Source organism: Gracilinanus agilis, chromosome 2, assembly GCF_016433145.1.
Source record: "Gracilinanus agilis isolate LMUSP501 chromosome 2, AgileGrace, whole genome shotgun sequence".
Lineage (NCBI taxonomy): Eukaryota > Metazoa > Chordata > Mammalia > Didelphimorphia > Didelphidae > Gracilinanus > Gracilinanus agilis.
The window spans coordinates 82376381-82402993 of record NC_058131.1 but is presented as its reverse complement, the minus strand read 5'-3'; the positions used below and the strand labels follow the sequence as shown (position 1 = coordinate 82402993).

The 26613-nt window shown below is 36.3% G+C and overlaps 1 protein-coding gene across 1 annotated transcript in view; it reads left to right on the top strand.

Annotated features, from left to right (window-relative positions):
* Window positions 1–24290, top strand: part of PRKD3 (protein kinase D3) — an 86307-nt gene extending 62017 nt beyond the window's left edge. Inside the window, exons 10-18 of the mRNA XM_044660624.1 lie at window positions 3025–3301; window positions 5360–5412; window positions 6828–6900; window positions 9636–9742; window positions 17710–17871; window positions 18751–18849; window positions 19563–19830; window positions 23006–23091; window positions 24073–24290. Coding sequence (XP_044516559.1) covers window positions 3025–3301; window positions 5360–5412; window positions 6828–6900; window positions 9636–9742; window positions 17710–17871; window positions 18751–18849; window positions 19563–19830; window positions 23006–23091; window positions 24073–24246 — 1299 coding nt within the window. The 3' untranslated portion in view covers window positions 24247–24290. The remainder of the gene's footprint in view (window positions 1–3024; window positions 3302–5359; window positions 5413–6827; window positions 6901–9635; window positions 9743–17709; window positions 17872–18750; window positions 18850–19562; window positions 19831–23005; window positions 23092–24072) is intronic.
* The last annotated feature ends 2323 nt before the right edge of the window (window positions 24291–26613 follow it).

The window sequence follows — 26613 nt, the reverse complement described above, 5'->3', positions numbered from 1 at the left end:
AGAATGGTAAAACTGGATCTTCTCATAGTACCTATCTAAATAGAGGAGAGAAAATAGAGTTTGAAGAAGTTTGATAAGAAATTCAACAAAGTTAAATTTCATGGGAGCACAAGTAGGTAAAAAATGCAAAAAATCTATAAAGATTTCTGCGATGGATGCTTCTTTGTCGGGAGTAGTAGAGCCACTATACCAATCCCTGAAGAGTACTGTGAGAGGCAATGACAGCTTACATTTACATGGAACTGTAAGGTTGAAAAGCATTTTACAGGTATTATATTATTTGAGCCTCACAACAATCCTATGAGAAGGGTGCTAGTTTTATTGTTCCTTTTTATAGGAGAGGAACCTGAAACTCCTGGACTTTGCCCAGTGTCTGCAGCCTTGCACTGTTCTTTATTTAGTATGGCACTTGGTCTCTCCTAGAAATAGCATCCAAGAAATTAAAAGAGAAGCAGAGCAGCAGCTGAATTAAATCAGTTGCCAAGTCTGTCCAGAGAAGGCTTGGGCTGGAGACAGTGCAATTTTGAAGACATTGAGGCAATTTTAGAATTATTAAGCACTTGGGGGGAAATCATACTTACTATTACCAAAAACAAGTGACTTAGAAAATGTTTGTAACTGCTGTGATATCTTCAAAGAATTTTTATGAGAATAATCTATATACACACCATGGATGTCTTTGGTGAAGTTATGAGAAGGGAACAGGCAGGTTTTTGCAAATGATATTCTATAGCCAACTATTTTTTTAAAAAAATCTAATTAACTGAAATTATACAGAATATAAGATATATAATATTTGTTATTTATAGACTATAAAATATTTAGTTTGGTAGAGCAAAATGATGTTTCAACTACTTTTATCCAACAAAAGTACCTCTTGTATATATATCAGTTATACACAGTTCCCACAATGGCGAAAAAAACAAATATTTTTTTTAGTGACCTTCTAATTGTTAATATGATAATAGGCAAAACACTAGGGAAGAGCAGTGTGCTCACCAGAGCTGTTTGCATCCATCTAGGAGGAAGTCCAGTGCATAGTCTATATGGAAGAGGAATTTTATATAGATAATGAAAATCTCCAGGTACTTCTGCCTGATGAGAGTATTGGGCTTATTGTATCAAGCCCCAAAACATTGCAGACCCTCCTAAATGAGATCGATAATCAATTTAGAGTTTAGCCTAAATGCCCACATGAGAGAAAGCAAGTGGATAAAGGAATGCCTGTTGTCTAGACTGAGTTGTTCAGTTGAGTGGACAGTACATTGAGTTGGTCCACTGGAAAGAAATCAGAACATATGAGGTAAATTCAATCAACATGTATATATATTCAAAGCCTGCATTGTGCCAAGCTCTATGCCTTTATTTTGCTTTAGGTCAAACCTGTGATAATGGCTCAAAAGTGACTTAACAAGTGGAGAAAGAGAATGCATCATCTTTGGGAAGTTGGGGAGTACATATACTAACCCAACATTCTCCCTGAAACAAAGGCCCTTCTTTTTGTAGTCGTTGACTTAGGGCTGGAAAAGAGATAGGTAGAGGGGGAAATTGAGGCTTTGAGAGATTGACTTGTCAAGGGTCACAGAGTCAATGTAAACCCCTGTCATCATGACTTCAGATCTGCTGCTCTATCCCCTATTGCTGCCCTGCTCAGATGTACTGACTTCGAAAGCTGACTTGAGCCTTGCTTGTTTTATATCCTGATTGTTACTGCCTACTCTGACCATAGTTCCTGATTTGTCTTCCTGAATGCCTAGACCCACTGGTGCCTGTGTTTCAGCCCGACAGTCATTGAGCAATACTGATGAATGTCATTCTTGTAAAGATGAGAAAGGACAAGAGATGGGTTTTTATTAAGCCATTCCCTCATTTATACCTCAGAAGGTAGATTGGATTTCACTGCTCTAAAAGGTTTTATGGTTGAATCGATTATTAAGCTATTGTCATTGGCCTCATTTGTGTCTTAGGTGACCTTGATGTCACTGCTCCAAAGAGTTATGGTCAGTAATAGAAAGATGAATGTCTTATACAAAGACCACTTCCTTATCTCCCTTCTCCTTTTGCCACATGATTCCTATTTCCTTTATAGGATATCAGACTTAGTAGGGCCTCAGTAAAATATTTCTTAATTTGATTTGGTGAAGAGGTAGCTGACCTCAAGACTGGAAAGACATGGGTTCATGTCCCACTTGGTATGGATCTTGGCCATTTGATCTTGGACGGCTACGACTTCTCAATGCCACAGGCCATTCTCTAGGATTGTACACTGCAGAGAAGGTGCTGGCCTGCATTGGTAGATGGAGTTTCCTTGTCTGGAAGTTCCCTGTTATAAAAATTAAAAATGATAAAGGCTGCTATAATAATATAAATTAGTATTTTAATTAAAGCCATGTTGATAGATAAAATCATTAGACCACGCGCTTGTAAGCATTCAAAACTGCCGCCTCCATTTTTTCTCCTGTTTTCTGGCCATGGCCTACTCGCAAAAGAGACCACTCCCTCCTAACCCACGAGATTTAAGCTCTCCCCTGCGTCAAGACGTCGGAGACGGAAATCAGTTGGACCATGTTGGATCACGGGAAATGTAGTTTTATACATTTCCCAAATTTCACTTTTTACACTGTGTCAATGACATCACAGGTCCAATCCATAATCCTTTGATTTGGTGGCAGTTGGTAAGAGCAAATGCTGGTAATAGTAACAAATCCCCCCTCCAACATCATTTCCTTGCCCCTTGGATGAGATGTGAGCAACATCATGGATAAAGAAATGTTGGCTCAAGCCTAATCTGAGGCTTGGATCCTGTTTGTCCTCTCTGTTGAGCCTTTGTTGATATTGCTGGTTCCTTCAGGTTTCTAAAAGCAAAAGTTGGTAAGCCCAAGACCAGTTCTTGGCCATGTGCTCCTTCCTTTATGCACCATGCCTCTTTTTTGCTTTTCTCATCTCGGATTCAAGATCTTAAATACTTTGTGTGTCTGAACAAAGGTTTATTCACATTTTTCAATGCTTCCTTTTTTATTTCAGGAAATCCCACTTTCAGAAATTCTCCGCGTGTCTCCACCACAAGATCTCACTCACATTTCTCACGGCAGTAACCCACACTGTTTTGAGATCATCACTGATACGATGGTCTACTTTGTGGGTGAGAACAATGGAGGCAGCTGTCACAGTCCAGTTCTGGCTGCCACAGGAGTGGGTCTCGATGTAGCCCAGAGCTGGGAAAAGGCCATTCGTCAGGCTCTCATGCCAGTTACCCCTCAAGCTAGCGTTTGTACTTCTCCAGGACAAGGAAAAGATCATAGTAAGCATTCAAGTTGTTTAAGATGATTTTAGTATGAATGCATTAATTTAGTTATATAGTACATTACTTTGCTACTTATTCTCTCATGAAAATATTGTTTCTTGTAATAACCCCTTGCAGCAGTTAACTCTTAACCATTTTTTGCTCTTGATGTAGATAATAAATAACTTTATAGATAAAAATAACTTTTATTTTGGCTCATAACTGAATTATGTGTCAGTATATACCAATTATGGGGAATTGAATTATAGAGGTAAAGAATAAGTTCTGCTTGTTAAGTGAAATATGTGACACGGTTAATCCTTAATTTCCTACAGAAATATAAAAGGTAGGTTCTCATGTCCCACTTTGTACAGGGAGCTCCTTGTTGCTAGTATCTTTCCTCTGAAATAAACTTCTATTTATACCATATATCTTTCAGGTAGAAAATTATCTACATGATATCTCATCCAGTTGAATATGATGCTCCTTGATGACAAAGACAATGCTTTTGCTTTACTTTGTGTCCCTAGGACAAATTGCCTAGCTATATATAGTCAGTAATAGTGGATGGAAAAAAAATTTGTTATATTAACCTCAATTTTGTAAAAGTTTAAGTGAGCATTAAAAATTGAATAGTAGTCCTAGTATAGTGAGGCTCATGGCACAACAGCCCTTTTCTGAGTTTCCTATGGTTTTATAAACTTTAAGGGTAAAGGACTTAACTGGTTTACTGGACTCAAGACATAATATTAAAAGTTATAAAAGAGCTTCCATTGTAATTTATTTGTTTTGAGCAAATGTTTGGTGTTTCCTCTGTGCTCAGCACTGTGCCAGTAACTTTAGTAGAACACCTCCCTGCCCCCAGAAAACTCATATTCTGGTTGGAGAAGATATAATGTACACACATAAATGAGTTACATAACAACATGAGGCAGTATAAAGTTAGTTGCTAACATCACTGGTGCACATAAGTATTGACCAGTTCAGAGGAGAAGAGTAGCGTGGGTTTGAGTAGTTGGGAAGTGGTTGATGGAGGAAGTTGGGCTTGAGCCTGAGCTTTTAAAAGGAGTAGAGCCAGAGAGGTCTTTGGGTACATGAAGACAGTGGGCAGCCCAGTTCCAAGAGTGGAGCATAAGTAGGGGCAGTGATGCAGACATGATGGTAGATAGGACAGCATACAGATCCAGCTGAATGAGGCTGCTATTTGTTTATCTGAGGAACACTAGGAAATGAGGTTGAGTAGGGAGGAAGAGGCAAAGAGTTAGAGGGCCTGCAAAGATTCTTTCTGGAGGCATTTGGAAACCACTGCCTTTCTGAGAAGTAATGATATGACAGAAGCAATGTTTGAGGAAGATCAACATAGAGTAGCACTGTGCTCTTGTTTTAATAAAGATTTGAAAAGGTGTTAGCCTAGACAAGAAGACTCCTTGCTTAAACTTAAAATGAACTTTAGGTTCATGAAAAGCTTCATGAATTCCATTAGCAATTTAGAAGTAATGTTGAGAGAGACACTGTGATCTTCTTAATTGTTTTTCTTTTTTTAGCCTATTAACATCTCACCTTTGTTGAGGAAGCAGCATGGCAGAGGGTCCAGAGCCAGAATTTAGATCTGGTTTTTGTTCCTTAATGCTCTGGTGACCTTGAAGATGCCACTTCACTGTTCTGAGCCTCAGATTTTTCATCTATAAAATAAGAGAGTTGGGCTAAATAACTTCTAGCTCTAACTCTTTGAACCTATGTGTCTCTTTTTTGGTGGAGTTTTTAGATTTTTAAAGCTATAAAAATAACAATTTTTGTCTGTGTTTCTTCCATGCTCTCAACCCTTTTCCTCTGTATTTCATTTCCCCCCCTGTTATTCACATATTAAGTCTATTCATTTCACAATCTCATGTATATATATATATATATATGTGTGTGTATATATATATGTATATATGTGTATATATAAGTATACACACACACACACATATATATATATTTTTACTTTGGTTACAATTTAAAAAATCATTGTTTGGTTAAGTAGAATATAAACATTTTTTGTTGTTTCCACTAATTTGTTGTTTTTACATTTTACAGACGAATTGTCTATTAGCATTTCTGTATCTAACTGCCAGGTCCAGGAGAATGTGGTAAGTAATGTAGTCTTGACAAAATGTACCATTTAACTGATTAATATATGATAAAACTTATTAAGGATAAACATTCATTTCAACACATTTTTCAATGTACAAGGTACTCTAGGCCCTGTGGGAGATAAAAAGGTGAATAAAACATATTTTCTTCCTTCTAGGAGCTTATGGCCTAGCAGGGAGATTTATACATATACTCACATAACTACAATGAAAAGCAGTATGCAATGTCATTCCTAATGGTTGGTCAACAGTAAATGCCATAGAGTTCAATACAATGCAGTAAATATTTATTAAGTGCCAACTATGTACCTGGTACATTGGTGCTAAGCTCTGGGGACACAAATAAGAAGAAAGAAACTGAAGTAGGGGGAGTGGGATGATGATGATGGTGGTGGTAAAAGCAAAAAAGTTGTCAAAGAGAAATAGAATTCTGAATCCTCTATAAAGGGAAGCTTCAGGGGGAGTTTTTTGCTCTGCTCCTTAGACCTTTAGTCAAAGGCAGAAGCAGCAGAGGGTACTGCTGAAGGGTGAGTGTCAAAGCTGAAACAATCTCCATGATGAGGAGCTTCTTCGTGATGAATTATGGAGGTGTGGGGGAGATTATGATGATATAGTGAAAACTAAGCAGAGCATCTATTGACAAATGGCAAATGAAGAGCTAATTGGGGAGAGTGGTTCAAACAGAATTTATTTGAGGTCCAAGAAGGAAGAAATTGCTTTTCACTTAGGATGTTGGGGAAGGAGATTAAGTTAAAGTTGATTCTTGAAGGATTGGTAGATTTTTGAAAGAAACTGGTGCAGGGGGCATATTCTGTTTGGAAGGAATGTTAAGAGCCAAGGAAAGAGGTAGGAAAGCCTAAGGAATATTTGGGGATGAAGGGTAAGCTCATTTAAATGGAATCATGGGCTATGTATCACATCCTCACACTGTCGGCTTAAGCCCATTAAATTATGAACCTTGGAAGATTTCTTTCAAGTTATGTGGATAAAGATATTTTTAGAGTGAGGCAAGAAACTTCTTTTTAGTAATATAATGGCAAAAAGTTCTTATCTTCCTTAACTATAATTGACTTTTAATCCTACATGCAAATTTTGTGACACAGGATTTTTTTTTAAAATCAAGTCAATTTTAGTCAAGTTCTCATAAAACAATGTATTTTTCTTTCACATATAGGGTCCCAGATTAAGATTAAAAGCATAAAACTTGGGCATTAACTTTTCAAAGACATGGTAAAGGAAAGCCTATATCTTGAAAGATACATTTTACTTTTTAAGTAGGATTTTTTAAAATATGAAAGCTAGCATATTTATTATAATGGAAAGAGTCACTGGAGGTATCTGTTTATTAAATATTACATTATTAATTTAAATTATATTTCAATATAAAATTAAAATTTTTTCCCCTAAAATAGGATATTAGTTCGGTATACCAGATCTTTGCTGATGAGGTCCTGGGTTCAGGACAGTTTGGCATTGTATATGGAGGTAAGCCATTACAGATGGACTTTAGTTGTTTTTTTTTTTAAATAAAATTCTATTGATGCCTTTTATTTTTATATCATTAACATTTCCCACTGTATCTTTCATCCCAACCACTCACAGAGTTGTTTCTTGTATTAAAGTATAAAAGAGAAAGGGAAAAAGTTAAATAGAAGTAACCAACATATTGAAAAAGTCTATTGTTATATAAAGTGCTCAGGGAAAAATATCTTATCTCTTCTTTGAGGCTAAGTTTGGCCACTGAAAATTTTCAGTGTCTAGTTTTTGTTGTGTAGTTGTGGTAGTTTTGTTGCCCTGTGGTATTTATGTTGTTTTCCTGGTTCTGTTTATTTCACTTTGCCTTTGTTTATGTATAATAAAATCTTTCCTTGCTTTGGTTTGTTCACCATATATTTGTTTCTTAATACATAGTAATATTTCATTATATTCATGTACAACAACTTGTTACACATTCTCCAAATGATAAATATCTACTTTGTGTCCCATTCTTTGCTACAACAAAACATACTGCTAAAAATATTTTATAGGATCTGCAGCCTTTCTTTTTGTCATTGACCTCTTTGGGTATATGCCCAGTACTGTCATCTAGAAGGTGGAACTTATGCAGATTTTGAAGGTAACAAAAGAGAAAGTGAGAAGAGAATTTATTTCTGCTGTGAAGGACAGCCACTACCAAGTCTTGGAATTTCATGTGTGGGAGCAGTAAGAAGTCCAGTTTGGCTAGATCATAGAGTATGGGAAAGAGAGTAATTTATAACATTGGAGGAGTAGGTGGAAGTTAACTTGAGAAGGACTTGAAGAAATTAACGAGAACTTAATTTTGAGTATGGAGCTGTTGGAGTTTATTCAGTATAAGAATAACTTGATCAGACCTGCATTTTAGAAAAATCATTTTGACAGCAGTTTGTAGATTGGATTGGCATATAGAGAGAATCAGGGATACTAATTAGACTTTTGTAACAGCTGAGATCCAAGGTGCCAACGGCTTGAGGGGATGGTGGTTGTATGAGTAGAAGAAAAGGGGACGAATATAAAAAATGTTTCAGGGTAGAAATGACAAAATTTGTCAGTTGATTATTTATGTAAGAGGAGGGAGAGTGAGGAGTCAAGGATATGCATATGGTTATGAACCTGGGTAATAGAGAGCATTTTTGTGTCCTTGAGAGAAATAGGGGGATTTGGGAGAAGGTTGGGTTTGGTGAAAAAAAGATGAGATGATATTTGCACGTGTTGAGTTTGATTTGCTTATGGGACATCTCATATGAAATGTCTACTCATAATGTGAGATTAGAACTCAGGAGACAGACTAGGACTGTTTATATAAATTGAAGAGTTATTTGCATCAAATTTTAGATTCAATACCATGTTTGCCTCATAAATAAGTGCATATCATTCATTACAACTCTGAAAATGGTTTGTTGAAAGATTCCAAAACTTCGATGAATTGATGATCTCACTGATGTGGGTATTCATAAATCTTGTGACATTTCATGAGGAACTGGTGCCCTTAAGTATGTTAGAAAAATATTCCAACCTTATCTAAAGCTTATTTTTCTGACTTTGTGTGTTATTTTCAATTTAGAAAAAGTTAGAGAAAGATCATCTATCACAACAATTTGTGGTATTGGAGTGCATGGAGTGCTACAAATATGAGATAATTAACTCATTTACATAATTTCTTCCCCCTTTAAATTTTTTATTTTATCAGTTTCTATTAAAGTTCCCCCTCTTAGGCCTTCTTGTGGTATGGAGTCAGCTAGAGTACAATGGATATTGCCATTCTGGACTTAGAGATAGGAAGACCCATGCTTGAATCCTACCTCAGTCACTTACTAGTTATTTGACAACCTCCCCTCCTCCAGGGCAAGTTAACTATTTAACTTTTCTCATCCTTAGTTACCTCATCTGTAAAATGTGAATAATTGCATCCACCTCCCAGGGTTATTTTGATAATCAGTGGAGGCAATATGTAAAGTGCCTTGAAAAACCTTAAAAATGCTGTATCAGTGCTAGCTATTCTTCTTATTCTGTCCCTAACCTCAACCCATCATTGCCTCAAGTTCTTAAAGGCTGTGCCAATTGAGCACCAACTCTTGTCATCTCAGCCAATTTCAGAAGACTTCCAGACCCCTAGGTCTGCCTTTGGAAGAATAGCTTTGGAGCAGAGGTAAATTACCATAAAGTTGGCCACTGGGAAAGGAAAGTAGAAGGAGTTACCATCAGAGTATTTTACCAAGAATATAGGGATGCTGCTCTGCCAAGATGGGTGAGCCTGGAATAAAATGAAGTCAGAGGCCTAGTTTTCTTCCCAAACTAAGCTACTGAGGGCTTGATTAGAGCACATTATTGGGTATCACTACCTCTAAGCACTCTTTCTACTACTTTCAGCAAACAAAGACATTTTTTGCCTTCCTAAGTGTCCCAGCTGAGTTTCCTAAAATAATCTTTTCGTAGGTAAATAAATATAGAAGGGAAAATATCAGCTTTTTCCTTCTCATTATCAGTAAGAGGTTAGGGAGGTAAATTAAATTCTAAATTAATTAAATACTAGAAAGGATGGAAATGCACAAGCAAACTTACAACATTTCAGGTAAGCTTGCTTATTTCAACTGATGGATAACTTTCCAATATGGTGTTTGATATTTAGGAAAGCTTTCATTTTAGCTGTGTTTACTTTGCTTTTTTTTTTTAATAAAATAACTTTAATTCTTTTTCTCCAGGAAAACATAGAAAAACTGGACGAGATGTGGCTATTAAAGTGATTGATAAGATGAGATTCCCCACAAAACAAGAAAGTCAGCTTCGTAATGAAGTGGCTATTCTGCAGGTAAGATAGCAATACTTATATTCATGTCTTTTTAGTTTCTCTTTTGTGTTGGCAAAACTAACATTTACTTTCTTTGGTCCATAGGTAGATGGCAGAGTTAGTTTTCATTAAGGAAAGCATAAAGTGTTAATTTAAGACTAGACTTGCAGGATAATAAGTAAAGAAAACTTTCTACTATGTTATATTTAGGTATCAAATTCTGGTAAAATGTCTTCTTAAAGTCATAACTTTGGGGACTCAGGGTATTTTATTCTATCTTGCCTGTATTGTTGTGAATTTCATGAAGGTTATTTCACAAAATCTTAGAGTATTCAAGTTAGAAAGGATATTAGTGATCATATAGCGATCATATACCTTAAAAAAATTCCCTCTACTATTTACCAGACAAATGGCCATTGAGATTTACTGGAATATCTCTAGTAAAGGGGAAACCTCTATCTACCAGTATGGGTCATTCTTTCTGAGGGTTGGTTTTAGTTGTTAGAAAGATTTTTCCTCAATTCAAATCTAAATTTGCTGCCTTGCAGTTCCTCTCCTTGCTCTCAGTTTTGCCTTCTGGCATAAAGTAGAATAAACTTAATTCTTTTTACAGGTGATTAGCCCCTTATATATTTGAAGACAGTAATTATGACTCATCTATGTTTTTTCTTCTTTAGGTATAATATCCATTCCTTCAGCCTCTTGTCATATGGCACAAACTAGCCTCTCACCATCATGGTTGTGCTCTCCAGCTTATCAGTATTCTTCTCAAAATAGGACACTCAGAGCTGAATAGTTTTCTACATGAGATTTGTTCAAGGCAGAGTCATCATTTTCTTATTTCTAGAATGTGATCACTCTTTTTGAACAACCTATAAGGTCTTTCCAGATTTCTTTGCTTCCATATCACATTATTGACCTTTATTGAAATTGCAACTCACTAAAACCTCTATCCTGCTTCCCTCCTGTACCTTCTTTGCTGCTTCTAAGTAAAGCACTTCCTTCGAGAGTTACATTCCCTTCTCACCCCACCAAGTTTCAAGGATGCCAATGAAGGCAAATTTATTTCCTTGTGTTATGACCTCTAGTTTTTCTTGCTTGTTTCATAATTTTAACATTTCTCAGAGGCAATAAATACAGTATTATAACATAATATAAAGCAAATAATATTGACTATTAAAAATTAAATCATTTGTCATTTTTATAATCCAGAATCACAGTGTTTAAATTTTGTGTTTTAGATTCATGAGGCTTTTTTTGAAAGATTTCTATGTACCTATAAATCTTGAAAAATATAGCAGATTATCAGTTTATTTTTATGTCTTACTACATTCTTATATCACCCTTATTTTGTGTGATTTGGAAAAGTAAAAAAATTCAAATTGATCCAAGTTCCTGGTGGTGTTTCTAGTAAGTTAATTTGATTGTACCAAAATTGTATACAGTAGAGTATGACTGTCTTGAGTACAGTCTAATTATAGTCTTCTTTTATGCCTTTTCCAGAACTCAGCTGTTAACAGGATTTTAAAGTGTTACTGAAAGATTACAATTATCTGCATCCAAATGGCTAGACATTCAGTATGTCTGAAGACTGAAGCTAGAAATGAGAAATCTGGTTGGGTAGGGTTATATGTTTTAGGGCATTGATTCTTGAGACACTGTCAAATTATATAGCAAGTACTGGAGTAAGTCATTTAGGTCAGGAAATAAGTACACAAGGGACCATGAAAGTGTTGAGTGGGAATATTTATAAGAAGAATGCTGTAGCTTCAAGGGATGCAAAATGCTCTTTATTCTGATAGCTGTGACAATGTGCTTTCTGTTTTAAGAATTTCTCTAAATACCTCAGTTAAGTGAAATTAAAGAATGGCATCTCATAGACTTGTCCTATATGCCTGAAATGACAGTCTCAACTATAACTTAAGGGGTCTCTCATCATGAAATAATAGATTCAGTAAGTATTACTCACTCTGTGGCATTTTAGGCTATGCTAAATTTAGTACAATTCCTTCAAGATCTCATAATGTAGAAACAATTAGAAAACATAATGATAATTGGAGAAGACTTCACTACAATCCATAAGTGGAAACTCCCTCTACAGCCTACCTGATAGGTAGTTACCTAGCCTTTTCTTGAAGACCTCCAGGGATAGGGAGCTTATTGCCTCATGAAGCTGTCCAGTCTACTTTTGGATTGCTCTTAATTTTAGTAAATTTTTTTTATGTCAAACCTATATTTATCTTTGCAACTTCTCCCTGTTACTCCTGGTTCTATTCTCTGGAGCCAAGTAAAAAGAAAGTCTTATCTTTCTCCCACTAAAGATTCCTGAAGATAACTATTATGTCCATTCTTTGCCTTTTATTTTTTTGGCTCAGTACTCCCAGTTCCATCAGTCAGGCCTCACATGGTAGGAACGTTAACCTTTTCACCATCCTTCTGGGTCTTGTCTAGGCACACTCTAGTTTTTCAATGCCATTCCTCAAATGTGCTAAAGGAACTGAACATTTAAGACAGAGAAGCCTCAGGGCAAAGTACAGGAGCACTTATCACTTTCTCATTCTTGGAAGAGAGATCTCTCAGTGTATTCTGAAAGCATGCTAGTTTTTTGGTTGCCATGTCTCCTAACTGACTTCTGTTGAGTCAGTTCACTGAAATCCCTAGATCTTTTTCCAATTATTATAGCTGCTTGTTCTTTCCTTCATCGTGTCAACAAGCAGTTTTTTAATTTTGTTTATTTGTTTGTTATATTAAAATTACCAGATACCTTTCTCCCTTTTCTCCTTCCCCAGGTAACTCCCTTTCTCCCTCCTCCCCATTAGAGAAGATAACATTTGACAAAAATATCTATGTATATAAAAACTTTATTGCTTATTTCTACTTATGAATTCTTTCTCTGGAGGTAAACATGCACAACTCATTCTTCAAATAATATTTGTGTTACTGTATGTAATGTTCTTTTGGTTCTGCTCGTTTCTTTCTTCATAATTTCATGTAGGTCTTTCCATGTTCTTAAAAAAATTCACCTGCTTATTGTTTCTTAAGTGCATTGGTATTTCATCACACTCTTGTGCCACAATTTGCTTAGCCATTTCAAATTGATGGACATCTCTTCAATTTCCAGTTCTTTGCATTTATTTAATACTTATCATGTGCCAGGTGCTAAGGAAGCATTGAGAATTTAAATACCAGCAATAGGAAAGTCAGCCCCTATCCTTAAGGAGCTGCTGTTCTAATAGGGGAAGACTGAAAAGCAGAAGGACAGAGGAGTTGGAGATGAGAGAAGGTGCCTACCAGGGCATGATGGGGAAAGTGGAAAGTCAGGAGTAGAGCCTAAAGAAGGAAGACAGGGAAGGTGACTCTGGCCTGGGCACTGGAGGATATGGGAGGAACCACTCATCTTCAGAAGAGGTAAAAATCTTCAGATGTTGCCATCCAAGTTGAAATAGAACCAGTGTTGCCTACCTTTTCAAAATCAATTCAACTAATTTCAGGTCCACACAACTTTGCCTATTCCATATTGCTTCATCTTTTCCTCACAATCAATATGAAAGACTTTTAAGTGCTTGGCTAAATCTTGGTATACATACTACTTTGAGAACTGGTATCACTCCCTTTTTCTATACAGACTTACTGTTAAAAGAACAATTATATAACATGCATTTTGCAAGGACTTGAAATCAAATCCAATACCCTAGAATGTTTAGATACCATTCTTTAACCTTTTTAGAAAATTAGGATATTTTTGCTTTTTTGATGACACTTCTCCCACAACCTTCAGTATCTGCTAGATCTTTCAGTACCATTTGGTACTGGTAAATTGAATCTTATCAGTGGCAGCTAGATAAATTTCTTTCTTTCTTTCTTTCTTTCTTTTTTTTTTTTTTAAACCCTTAACTTCTGTGTATTGACTTATAGGTGGAAGATTGGTAAGGGTAGGCAATGGGGGTCAAGTGACTTGCCCAGGGTCACACAGCTGGGAAGTGTCTGAGGCCGGATTTGAACCTAGGACCTCCCGTCTCTAGGCCTGGCTCTCAATCCACTGAGCTACCCAGCTGCCCCCTTTCTTTCTTTTTTTTTTTTAACCATTTCTCTATCTTGGTTCTTAGTTCCCTTTTAGTCATTTTTTCTGTCTTTCCTAGTCCAAAGGCAAGTTTTCTTGGCAAAGAGAACAGGAACTCTTTGTTGTCTCTTATTACTCCACTTATCATGAGCAGTTGTCCTATAACTTTGATACTCCCCTTCAATCAGCTGGATAACCAAGCAGTTATTAAGCACTTACTGTCTTCAAGACATTGCTTGGCTCTGAGAATACAAAGACAAAAGCAAAATATTACTTGTCCTCAAGGAGCTTATATTCTAATGCTGGAACATCACACATATATTTTATATTGTCTACAGTGATTTTAAATGAAGTTTCTCTTTCTAACTTTTGCTATTGATTTTTGTTGGAAATATATAGAAATGCTGATGATAAAATTATGTGGGTTTATTTTGTATCCTGCAACTTTGCTAAAGTTATTATTTCCACTAGCTTTTTAGTTGATTTTCTAGGATTCTCTAAGTGTACCATCATGCCATCTGCAAAGAGGGATAGTTTAGTTTCCTCATTTTATACTTTAATTCCTTCAATTTTTTTTCTTTTTTTCTTTTTAATTTTTTTAGAAAAAATTTTTCCATGGTTACATGATTCATGTTCTTGCTCTCTCCCCCACCCCAACCCCTGTAGCCAACACTCATTTCCACCGCTTTCTTTATGTATCATCAATCAAGACCTATTTCCAAATATTGATAATTGTTCTAGGGTGGTCATTAAGAGTCTACATCCCAAATCATGTCCGTATTAGCCCATGTGTTCAAGCAGTTGTTTTTCTTCTTTGTTTCCACTCCTGTAGTTCTGAATGTACCTCTGAATGTGGGTAGCGTTCTTTACCATAAATCCCTCAGAACTGTCCTGGGTCATTGCACTGCTGCTGGTACAGAAGTCCATTACATTCGATTTTACCACAGTGTATTGGTCTCTATGTACAATGTTCTCCTGGTTCTGCTCCTTTCACTCTGCATCATTTCCTGGAGGTCATTCAAGTTCACATGGAATTCCTCCAGTTCATTATTCCCTTGAGCACAGTAGTATTCCATTACCAACATATACCACAATTTGTTTAGCCATTCCCCAAATGACAAGCATACCCTTGTTTTCCAGTTTTTTTGTTATCACAAAGAGTGTGGCTATATCTATTTTTGTACATCTTTTCCCCTATGATCTCTTTGGGGTACAAAGCCAGCAATGATATGGCTAGGCAGGCAATCTTTTATCGTTCTTTGGGCATAGTTCAAATTGCTATCCAGAATGATTGGATCAATTCACAACTCCACCAACAGTGCATTAATGTCCCAATTTTGCCACATCCCCTCCAAAAAACTCTGTCAAAAAATTCTGACAAAGGTCAAATATACAAGGAGCTAAATCAATTGTACAAAAAATCAAGCCACGATAAATGGGCAAGGGACATGAATAGGCAGTTTTCAGAAAGTGTTCTAAATCTCTAATAATTAGAGAAATGCAAATCAAAACAACTCTGAGGTATCAACTCACACCCAGAAGACTGGCTAAAATGACAGCATAGGAGAATAATGAATGTTGGAGGGGATGTGGCAAAATTGGGACATTAGTGCAATTTCTTTTTCTTTCCTAATTGCTATAGATAGCATTTCCAGTCCAATATTAAATAATAGTGGTGATAATGGGCATCCTTGCTTCATTCCTGATCTTATTGGCAGTTCATAATGTATTTTTAATTTAGTTGAACAAAGATGCTCTACTCTTATTCTGTTTCTTGTATAAGTAGCCATGCACACTCTTGGGGATTCTATAATAAGTATGCTGTTATATATCATTTAAATGCCTTCTCTGAAAATCTCTATGACTGAGAGCCGGCAACAATATACACACAGGTCACTGATTTTCACCATAAGCAGCAAACCTAATATAAGGAATCTCTAGGGAACTCTTTGAAATTCAATAAGTATGAATCAACTACTGTTCTGCAAATGAATACAAAGTATTTACTATTTTAAGGGTAAATATTTGTTGCCAGGGATACCTGTAAAGATGTAGTTAATTCTGACTGTTTTGAATCTATTACCTATATATTCAGATTGTATGATATGATTTTATTTTGACATTGGGCTAGAAATGTGGCCTTTGATATGGCATCAGAGCAATCTGCAACTATTTAAATATTTTAGATATAATACAGTCTAACTAATTTGCCCTCAGATATTGTCATGCTTTGTTTAACCAACTTTTAACCATTAAGATCTCCAATAGACATTTCACTTGCTTCGGGTCTTGAACTGGGTCTTGAAAGGTTAATAGGATTTGGATACATGGGAGAAAAAAAGGGGAATTTCAGGCAGATGAAGCAATTTGAGCAACAGAAGCAGTAAAAAGCAGCAAACAATAACAGAAGAGAAGGCAGTGAGTAATAGAGACATTTGCTAGAATACTTCTGCATCTGAGCAAGTGATAAAGCAAAAACAGTAGAGATAACTTGGAGGATTAAGGTAAAACTTAAAAGAGAAGTTGGGGCTATTAAAATATTTATAAGAATCTCTACAGGTTACATATTGCCTTAGAAGACCACATTAGCATTATCAGTGTTTTTCTGTATTTTAATTATTTTGTTAAATGTTTCCCAGTTACATTTTAATCATGTCATATGCAAGAATGTTGCAGGTAGTGTTTGACACCTCTACTATATAGAATATACTATTCTGATCCATCTACAGAGTGTATAAGGTTGGACTACAGTTTTGTTGAGAGTTCCTGAGAATCAGAGGCAAGAGATTTCTTTATATGGAACCAAAGATCAAAAGCCTATCAGAGATCAGCTAGGAAAAATAAATGTTCATTAAACCAACAGAGAACCCATTTACAAAGCAACCAACTTCCAGGAAAGCTCTCATGCTAAATTCCTATACAAAATCTTAAGTTAGAGGCAGGGGGAATGCATAGATTACATGAGTTTTACCCTCTTCTCCAAGGACATTCTGTCTGAATGCTAATTGAAGCACAAAGTAGGACATTTCCATTTGAAATGGTAGAATAAAAAAGTTAAAAGTTCCACTACTTAAAAGGTTAACTCCAGGGCACTCAGAAAACCTAGTTATCCAGAGTAACTTACTTTTATAATGTTCTAGAATCTGTGTAGGCACAATTTCACTCTTCCTTCTGAAAGAAGGCACTACTACTACTTGACACTTTTTTGTGCTTTTTAAAAAGAATTTGATTAATAATAATAATAATAATAATAATAATAGCACTTATATAGTGCCTACTATATGCCAGGCACTGTATTTCACAAATATTAGCTCATTATTCCACAACCTGAGGAAATGAATCTTTTTCTATTTTAGATACAGTTTGGGACTGTCTGTTCATTGATATACCCTTCTAAGAAAAAAAACTAAAAGATTGTCACTTTCTCCTGTGTCTTAGTTTCCTTGTCCATATAATCAAAGTATTGGGTTGACTAATGGGCCCATCTTGAATTCTACCAATTTGAGCAGAGAATTATTTGCAAATACTGGCCTCTCCAATCACTGACTTGAATTTTACTAAACTGGGTTGATGTTGCATAACTCTTTCTACAAGAATGTTTGTGTAGCGCATGCATGGGCATATATGTATATATATTTGTATATTCAATTTTGGAGTCACCTCCCACCACACATACATACCTCTTTCCAGTGATTTATAGCAACTGGCTATCCAGACTGGTTTGGTGAAATATATTATCTTGGCATTTTTTGTTCATTTGTTTTGCTTGATTTGCTTTTATTCCACTGAGTTTCTTAATTTTATTTCCTTTCCTAGGTAATTTTTACTTTAAATATGTTTTACTTGTGTGACATGACATAAAACACATTGCAAAAATTTTATATATCAATATCTGTCTAATTGGATTCTTTCTGTCAACACTTTTCAGAATTTGCACCATCCTGGAATTGTAAACCTGGAATGTATGTTTGAGACCCCAGAACGAGTCTTTGTCGTCATGGAAAAGCTACACGGAGATATGCTAGAAATGATTCTTTCTAGTGAAAAAAGTCGACTTCCTGAGCGAATTACTAAATTCATGGTCACACAGGTATTTTTTTCTCTTTCTTGAAATAGAGAATAATTTTAACTTTAAAGAGAAATTATGCTTTTCTGTTGGAGGGTGGAGGTGGGAGAAACTTATAGACAGTTTGGCCTAGGAGTTTGTTTTGTTTTTAATTAAAATGATGTCATAAAATTCAGAATGTTTAAAAAGGGATAGTAGTCTTGAAAAATTAATAAAAATCTTCAAAGTAGCCTTACAACAACCTTGTCAATAAATAGTTAGGGCATTGATATCCCTGTTTTTTTGTATCAAGGGATTGATCTAAAGAAGTTCTGATTGTTGAGTCCCTATTTGTCTACTTGATGAAATTATGGCATGATCTTTTTTTGGACTGGAGCATTTCTTATGGAGTTGGACATTCATTCATTCACACTTGGCCCTTTGCTAAGGGGTACTTTCAGGAGGACATTTGATCAAATCTCCCTCCCACACACACACCCCATTTGCCTACCCACTTCCATTTCCTGTGTAGTTGAGTACACTGACACACTGAAAAGTTAAATGACTTCACCAGTCACATGAGGGCAGCTTCTAACCCAAGTTTCCTGACTGCACGACTAGTGCTTTTTGCATGATGACACCCCTGCTTCTCAATAATAAACTTGACATGAGATATTATAATTTTACTATTCCACTGAAACCTTAACAACTTTTAATGACAACTAATTGATGAGACTTCGATGACTATTTTTTCCATCCAATCCAGTAGTGACTAGGGGGATCTTAGTTGGAACTAAACCCCCAGAAACTTGAGCTCCCTGTTAAAACTTACAGCATTATACTCTCTTATTGACTGTTAGATTTTTCTTACTGCCTAGACAGATAATAACTAAGAATTAAAATATCACTTTATTTCATTCACAGATACTTGTTGCTTTGAGAAATTTACATTTTAAGAATATTGTGCACTGTGATTTAAAACCAGAGAATGTACTGTTAGCCTCAGCAGAACCATTTCCTCAGGTGAGTGTTATGCCACTGCCTGACACTTCAAAAAACAGAGTTGATCAGAAATGGGATTCCTTTTGCATATAGAGCACTGTATGAGGTGCTGGTGGTTAAAAAATAAATGCCATATCAGACTAACTTTTAAATTTGTTAGCCTTTATATTTTCCACTATGGTAGCTTTAATCTTTCTATTGTTATTTGTATTAGCAGTTTTTTATTAATATTTAATTCACTATGTATTAAGCTGCTATTGTGTGAGAATCAAAGCACTGGTTCCTTAGGATATGAAGACAAAGGTATCCTAAATTCTACCTTTTGGCAGACAGTCTTCTTAACACTAAAGGAATTTAGATTGTTAAGACTGAAATAATCTGAGTAAAATTCTTCAAGGTGATATTTTCCTTCTTGCCTAGTAATGTGGCAAGCAGGAAGAGATCAATTTTAAAAATGAAGTTTCCTATTAGAGCTTTTTTATCTATTTACTTATTCATTTATTTATTTGTTCATTTATTAATTGTTATTTGATGTCAGACATAGCTTTATAACCCAGAAGTGTGGAATCTATATGGTTTTGCATATTTTATTTAAACTATTTCAAATTTCATATTCCTGTAGTTTGTAAGGCATTTTGAAATAGTTACAATGTTATACTATTTGGGGAGTTTATATACAAATATTTGTAAATCAAACTACATATATGTAACTTAATAGTATTTTTGATTTCCAGGTGAAGCTGTGTGACTTTGGTTTTGCACGAATCATAGGTGAGAAGTCCTTCAGGAGATCTGTGGTGGGAACCCCTGCATACCTTGCACCTGAAGTTCTCCGGAGCAAAGGTTATAATCGTTCTCTGGATATGTGGTCAGTGGGAGTTATTGTTTATGTGAGCCTCAGTGGCACATTTCCATTTAATGAAGATGAAGATATAAATGACCAAATTCAAAATGCTGCATTTATGTACCCACCCAATCCATGGAAAGAAATTTCTGGTGAAGGTAAGAATGAAAGAAATTTAGTTTTATAATCTTGAGTCTAAACTCTGTTTTCTTCCAAAGCAAGTTTCTCCTTCCCCTGTTGTAGTGTTTATACACTACACTGTTTGCCTCTTTAAAATAATTTCTGATTGTTTTTACTTGGCCCCACGTTCATTTTTTTTAACAAGACCAATTGAGTTTTATTAAGGGCAATTTGCCTTGAGCTGAGAAAACTTTGGATCTATAAAATCAACTGGTATATAAACTTGGGTTTTTTTTTGTTCCCTACATGTTAGGAGGGGCCTTGGGGAAGCAGGGACTGAAATAGAAAAGTGCTGAGTTACTATCCTCTTCCATTTGACTTTTGGGAAGGATCCTGATCTAGAATTCATTCTGCCCCACACAAAACCTATGAGCCTATGAGCAGAATGGTACAGTACACTGGAATGTGCATTGGGAGTGGATGTCCTTAAAAGCAGATCAGTGTGGAGCCCTTTCATGTGGGGAGGCAGGGAGTGATCAGGGTACACATTCAGGGAAAGGTGTCTGTGTCCAGGGAAGAAAGATACCAGCTGGTTTGAGCAGGGGTTTTTCTTTCATGTTATTTAAATTGCCCCTTTCCTTTCCTGTTTCATCAGCCCATTTCTCCTCACCTTATATGTGGACTGAGCATTATCCTTTTAATGGATCTTCTTTCTTGGATTTTACTCTCCAAAGTCCTTTTTGCAATACTCACTCAGCATTCATCTTCTAATACCTTTTCCCCAGATATTCCCCTGATCAACAACTTGCCTTGGACTTCTATTGTTTGCTGGATGGTCTTCCATTTCCCAACTTCAGATTTCCTTTTAGCTATGCTGTAACTACTTCCCCTAGATGAGCATTCTGCTTCCATCAATTAGTTCTACTTAGCTCCCTCAGTATAGAATATTTTTCCCTTTTCTAAATTGTCTTCTTGCTTCTTGTTTCTTGCTTACTTTCTTCCTTGACTACTCCAACTAGAAGTGTTCCCACAGAATCCTAGATAATAGAGCTAGAAGGGACCTCAGAAACTTTCAACATTTTCAGTTTACAGATGAGAAAACCAGAAACAGGGAGTTAAAACAACTTGTCTGCTCTTGTACAGGTTGCAGGATTTGAATTCAGGTGCTCTCACTTCAGAGCCAGCATTCATTTCTTTGTAACTCTTCTCCCATGTCTTCAGTTTCTACAGTACTTGTCTGTCCCACTTGTGACCCTCTTCATTGTCTTAGATGTTTCACGTGTGAATGTTTTGTTTTTGCAACACTGGATATTATAAGTTTCTTGAAGACAGAAATGGTGTCTTACTTCTGTGGACCCTCCACAGCATCTACTGTATTACTTATGATTTTGGTCGAGCCACTGAGTCTGCTACTAATCTGAGATGAGGATAATAGTCTTCGTCAGTCCCTCAGAGTAGTTGTGAGCCACATATGTGATGCTAGTAATGCTCTCTGCAGCCCCGAGAGTCCATGTAAATGGCAGTAGTTCTTAGGAGGAGAACCAATAGGAGAAATCAGGGAGTTTGGCAGCCTAGACAGGAGTATGACTCCAGAAGGAGTTTGTTGTTGTCATTCTTTAATCATAGCTGACTCTTTATGACCACATTTGGGGTTTTCTTGGCAAAGATACTGGAGTGGTTTGCCATTTCCTTCTCCAGCTGAAGGGGCCTGAGGAATAAGGCTGTCATTGTAGACTGTAGCCAGGTCATGAAGGCCTTAAGTGACAGAAGAGTTTATGTTTAACCCCAGAGATAATAATTTGCCACCATAATTTATTGAGTAGGGGAGTGACACTATCAGACTTGCACTTTAGAGAAATTGCCAGCTGCGTGAGTGCAGAGATGGGGCGGATAGATTGGAGATGCAGAAGTGAGGGGCCCTGGCAGTCGCCTGCGCATGTGGCCTGAATGCAGAGTCAAGAGTAATCCTAAGGATCGGGAAGCATCGGATGGAAATAGGATGAGCTGGATAGAACAGGTAACAAGTTATATTTTGGACATGTTGAATTTGAGATACAGTATACTTCTAGTTCAAAATGTCTAATGGACAGACTGCAGCTCACAAGAGAGACTAGTGCTGGATATATAGAAATGAGAGTCATCTCCCTAGAGATGATACATAAACCCCTGGGAGCTGATGAGGTCACCAGGAGAGGGTCCAGGAAAGAGCTGTGGGATATACCCACAGTGGGGAGTGAGATATGGACGAAAAGCAAGCAAAAGAGACCACTGAATAAAGTAAGAAGAGAGAATAAAGAGAAAGCAGAATCACAAAATCCCAGAGAGGAGAAAATATCCCAGAACACAGGTGATTAGTATGGACCAATATTATAGAGAAGCCAAGAAGAATAAAGATTGAAAGCAGGCCATTAGATGTGGCATTTAAGAGACTTTTGGTAACTTTGGAGAGTTCTAATTTAGCTCATTGACTGGGAGCCCAAATTACAGTAGGTTGAGAAGTCAGTGAGAGAAAATGATGTGTAGACAGTAGGAGTAGACAGCATTTTTTTAAGAATATGACTTAAGAGAGCAGCGATGGAGAATAATAGTTTAAGGCAGTGATGCGCAAACTTTAAAAGAGGGTGCCAAAGGAAAGGAAATGCTCATCTGTCAGTTTGTTTCTAAGGTAACTCTTTCGAAATTTCATAATATTGCATCCTACTCGTATTCGTCAGATTAGGAATAATGTCCCATGGCCAGATAGAACATTTCAGGGGGCCGTACATGGCCCGCAGGCCGTAGTTTGCCCATCGTTGGTTTAAGGGAATGGAAGGTTCAAGTTAGGGTTTCTTTTTAAGAATAAGGGAAGCCAGAGTATGTGGAACCAGTATATTAGGAAGAACTTGAAGATTAGAAAGAAGTGATGCTTGTGGGGCCAATCTATTAGAGATAGGAGAGTATAGGATACAGAGCTTGGCTTTGTCCAGGGAAAAGGCTCTATCTTCATCAGACTGGATTAAAGGAATAGAGAATTGGAAATGACACCAGAGGATTTGAGATGCTCAGGAGGATGAAAGATGGAGGAGAAGGAGGAGGTCACAACAGGTGGCTTCAGACATGAGATACTGCCCTACAAAATCATAATACTATTCGTGAGATCAAATTTATTCCCCTTGGTTTGGAAGTGTTTGCTTTTTCTTTTTTAAAGTAATATTAACTTTCCTTCTTCCTTAGCAATTGATTTAATAAACAACTTGCTTCAGGTGAAGATGAGAAAACGTTATAGTGTTGATAAGTCCCTCAGTCACCCCTGGTTACAGGTAAAATTATATTCACTTGCAATATCTCTCTACTAGTCTCTCATTAACTGATAATAAATTCCTCCATGTTGACAAATAAAATCATTAGATTCCTCTGAAACTCTAGGACACTTCTCAAACTAATTTATATGGTTAAACTGAATTGCCAGTCATTCTTTCAGCTAAGATTTCTAAGTCATTTGTCAACCTTAAAATTTTCAATCCTGGATTTTTTTTACAATAAATTTTTAAATGAATATTTTGGAGGCTTTTGGCGTCCTATAAATTGCCAGTAGTGGTGCATTTCTTTATACTGTCCCTACATCTTATTTACTCTACCCTCCTCTTAGGCGTATACTGTGCCAGAGCTGGAACACTTGGAAATTAGAACAGAATGATGCTCCTTTTCAATAACTAGAAAAAAGTTCATTTTTGTAATTAAAAAGAAATCCTACTTAAAATGTTTGACTTAAAAACATGGACTTATAATGTGCTTGTTCTTACATAAAGATTTCATATGTTACAAACAGATTCTTATATGGAAAATTTCAAGAACCCAAAGCATAATACAAAGCTTATATAATGATAACAGAAGAATGAACTAAAGTTCTGTAGTGATGCTATTATATTTAGAGGTCATAAAATACCGATTAATGATAACACATAGAGGTTCTAAGAGCTTTTTTCTCTTTGAAAAAACTAGAGGGGAGCATTACAAGACTCTCTTCTAGCAGAAAGAAGTATTTAATTTCACTCAGGAATGTGAGGTATATGCCTTTTGGAGGGTATCTGAAACTTAATTACCTCATTAGAAACATATGGAAAGACTAGGTAACATTTGTTATGATCAAGTAATTTAATTAATTCTTAAATTCTGAAAATGTCTGCATGACTTATGGATGAGGAATAATTAATAATCAAAAAAAACAAAAGAAACACAGATGCTTAACAATATTTAAATTTTATCTTATGATTTTGGTTAAATCATTGTATTTTTTTCAGGATTATCAAACGTGGCTTGACCTTAGAGAATTTGAAACACGAATTGGAGAGCGTTACATCACACATGAAAGCGATGATGCACGCTGGGAAGTGCATGCAAATGAGCACAACCTTGTGTACCCAAAGCACTTCATTATGGCTCCCAATCCCGATGATATGGAAGAAGATCCTTAAGTTACCAACACACTCATTTAAGAATGAAAGATTTCCATTTATGTGCAAACTGATAGTTTCTGCATAAATGTTGCTTTCGGTTAGGCTATTGTCTGCAAGGAATATGAGGAAACATGACACGTTATTAGTAACAGATACTGTAGTTTGTAAGACCAAGGTACAGGAGAGGAGAATTAAAGTAATGAAAGAAGAATGAAGAATTCTTGTGACCATCTAGAAGAGTGTGCAATCACCTGCAAACATCATTATTTTTGTATTTTTCTGTACCTTCAGTTACTGTTGTGTTCTGGCATTTAAATACATTCTCCCTTTTCCTGTTTTTACATTATGGAAAATCAAGTGAGTACAGGTTGTTTCATAGCCTGATCTAACTACACACGTTACAAAATTTCAGCTTAGTTTAAAAGACTAGTTATTGGACGGGCTTGAATTTAAGAGATCATTGGGAAACAATGAGCATTTAAGATTTGCTGTTGACTCTAAACATTTGACTGATCCTTGTAGGAGTTGAAGATTTTCCCCTGAATGTGTTAAAAAAAGGGGGTAACTTGATTCACTTTTCTTTTGAAAGTGAACCAAACTTTTAAATCAGTGATTCCCAACCTTTCTGGAGTTGAGACACTGTATATATTACATGGGCAAATAATTTTTAAATTAGTAGATTAATTTTACTTTGAAAATTTTGTAACAACCTTTGAGATAATGGAATCTACATGGGTGATAACAAAACCAAGATTATAAAGCATTGATCTAAATGCCAGGTTAGCAGTATACTCTTATAGCCTGGCTCTGGCTGCTAAATATTCACATTCTTATTAACATTTTAGTATCCTAGTTGGGAATCTAACTTTTATTTAGCACAGATCTATTTATCAGGTTATTGCTATACAGGTGTGACTAAATCAAGAGGGACAAGTGCGTTAAATATTCACTAAGGTTATTGATAGGTGAAAGTTTTAAGTAGCACTGTAGGTGTTACCAAGTGTAGACAACCAAACCATTCTTCCTTTCCTTTGCATTCCCTAGAATGTGGAGGGTCTTCTAGCTATTTAGTTTTTAAAATGAAGTACACCTTGATTGAAATAGCAAACACCTTCTAGTAATTGTAATCACCTTTTTTGTCTCTGTAACACTTAATTATCCCAGACAGTCCACCTAACCATGGGGTGGAGGCAGGGGAGTGCTGGGGCCAGCTCTGACCCAGGTGGTCCATTTTTAGTGTGAGCATTTATGCCTTGGGGTTGGCAAGTCCTACAGATTGGGGCTTGACTTATTGTTATGTTGATTGTGACTTAAGGAAGTGAGGGAGAAAATGTTAAGGATACAGGTTAAATTTTAAAGTGTGCTGTAGTTTTAAGTTTTAAATTTTTTTTCACCCAGACCTAGTTATTAAACATTCACCATAACACCCTTGGGTGTATCCCATTCAAGGTATTTTTTGCCAGTTTATTTTATGTAATTAACTAATAGATATGAAATAGTTTCCTAGTAGGTCCTCAGCATCCCTAACAGCCATTGCTGCTCTTTAGCTGTCACCAGATGTCCTAGCAGTCTTGGGCCAATATTGAATTATTGGCTTATTGAAGCCAATAAATAAATTAATGCAGCTTATACTCATGAATTTCTGATTGTAGTTTCATGACACCTCAGAGGTGTACTGTAGCCTCCTCGTACATTTGAGGAAGCTGGAGTCAAAAGAGCTAAGTGATGTGTCTGGTCCACAGGACCTTGTCTGTAGTTCTGACTCCAGATCCCCTGCGTTTCCTCCCTTCCACCTTGCCTATCCGTGGCCTGCACTGACACCCTCTAACAGTCCATTAAATGGCAATGTTGTGAGCTGCCTAGGTGAAAGAAGGCATTCCTCACTTCTCTTTTCAGGGGTGGCTTTCCATGGCAGCAGCAGGCTAACAAGAAAAACAAGAACATTTTTTTCTGCCCAAATGTACACTTGCTCTATTTGGGCGACTTCAGGCTTTTTGAAAGTGTTGCTATCTGTTGCATGCTCAGGTAATTTTTTTAAGTCTCACATCAACCAAGAAATCTAATCACTATATCTACTTTGTGGCAGTTAATGTTCCACAGTAGCTACAGTGAAGATTTCTTTTGAATTCCCAAGTACAAGCTGTTTGACAAGTCCAGCTGCATTTAAGGCTACAGTTTTCTGTACATTCACAGAATCATTTAACTGAAGGAAGCCTCAGAAATCAGTGCTGTGAAATTTCAGTGGCCTTGAGAGATTCACGATCCATTCAGAAACATCTCTGGGTGAGAGCTCCCTTACTAAATCTTACAAACAGTCCACATTAATTTCTTTTTAAACCCTTAACTTCTGTGTATTGGCTCCTAGGTAGAAGAGTGGTAAGGGTG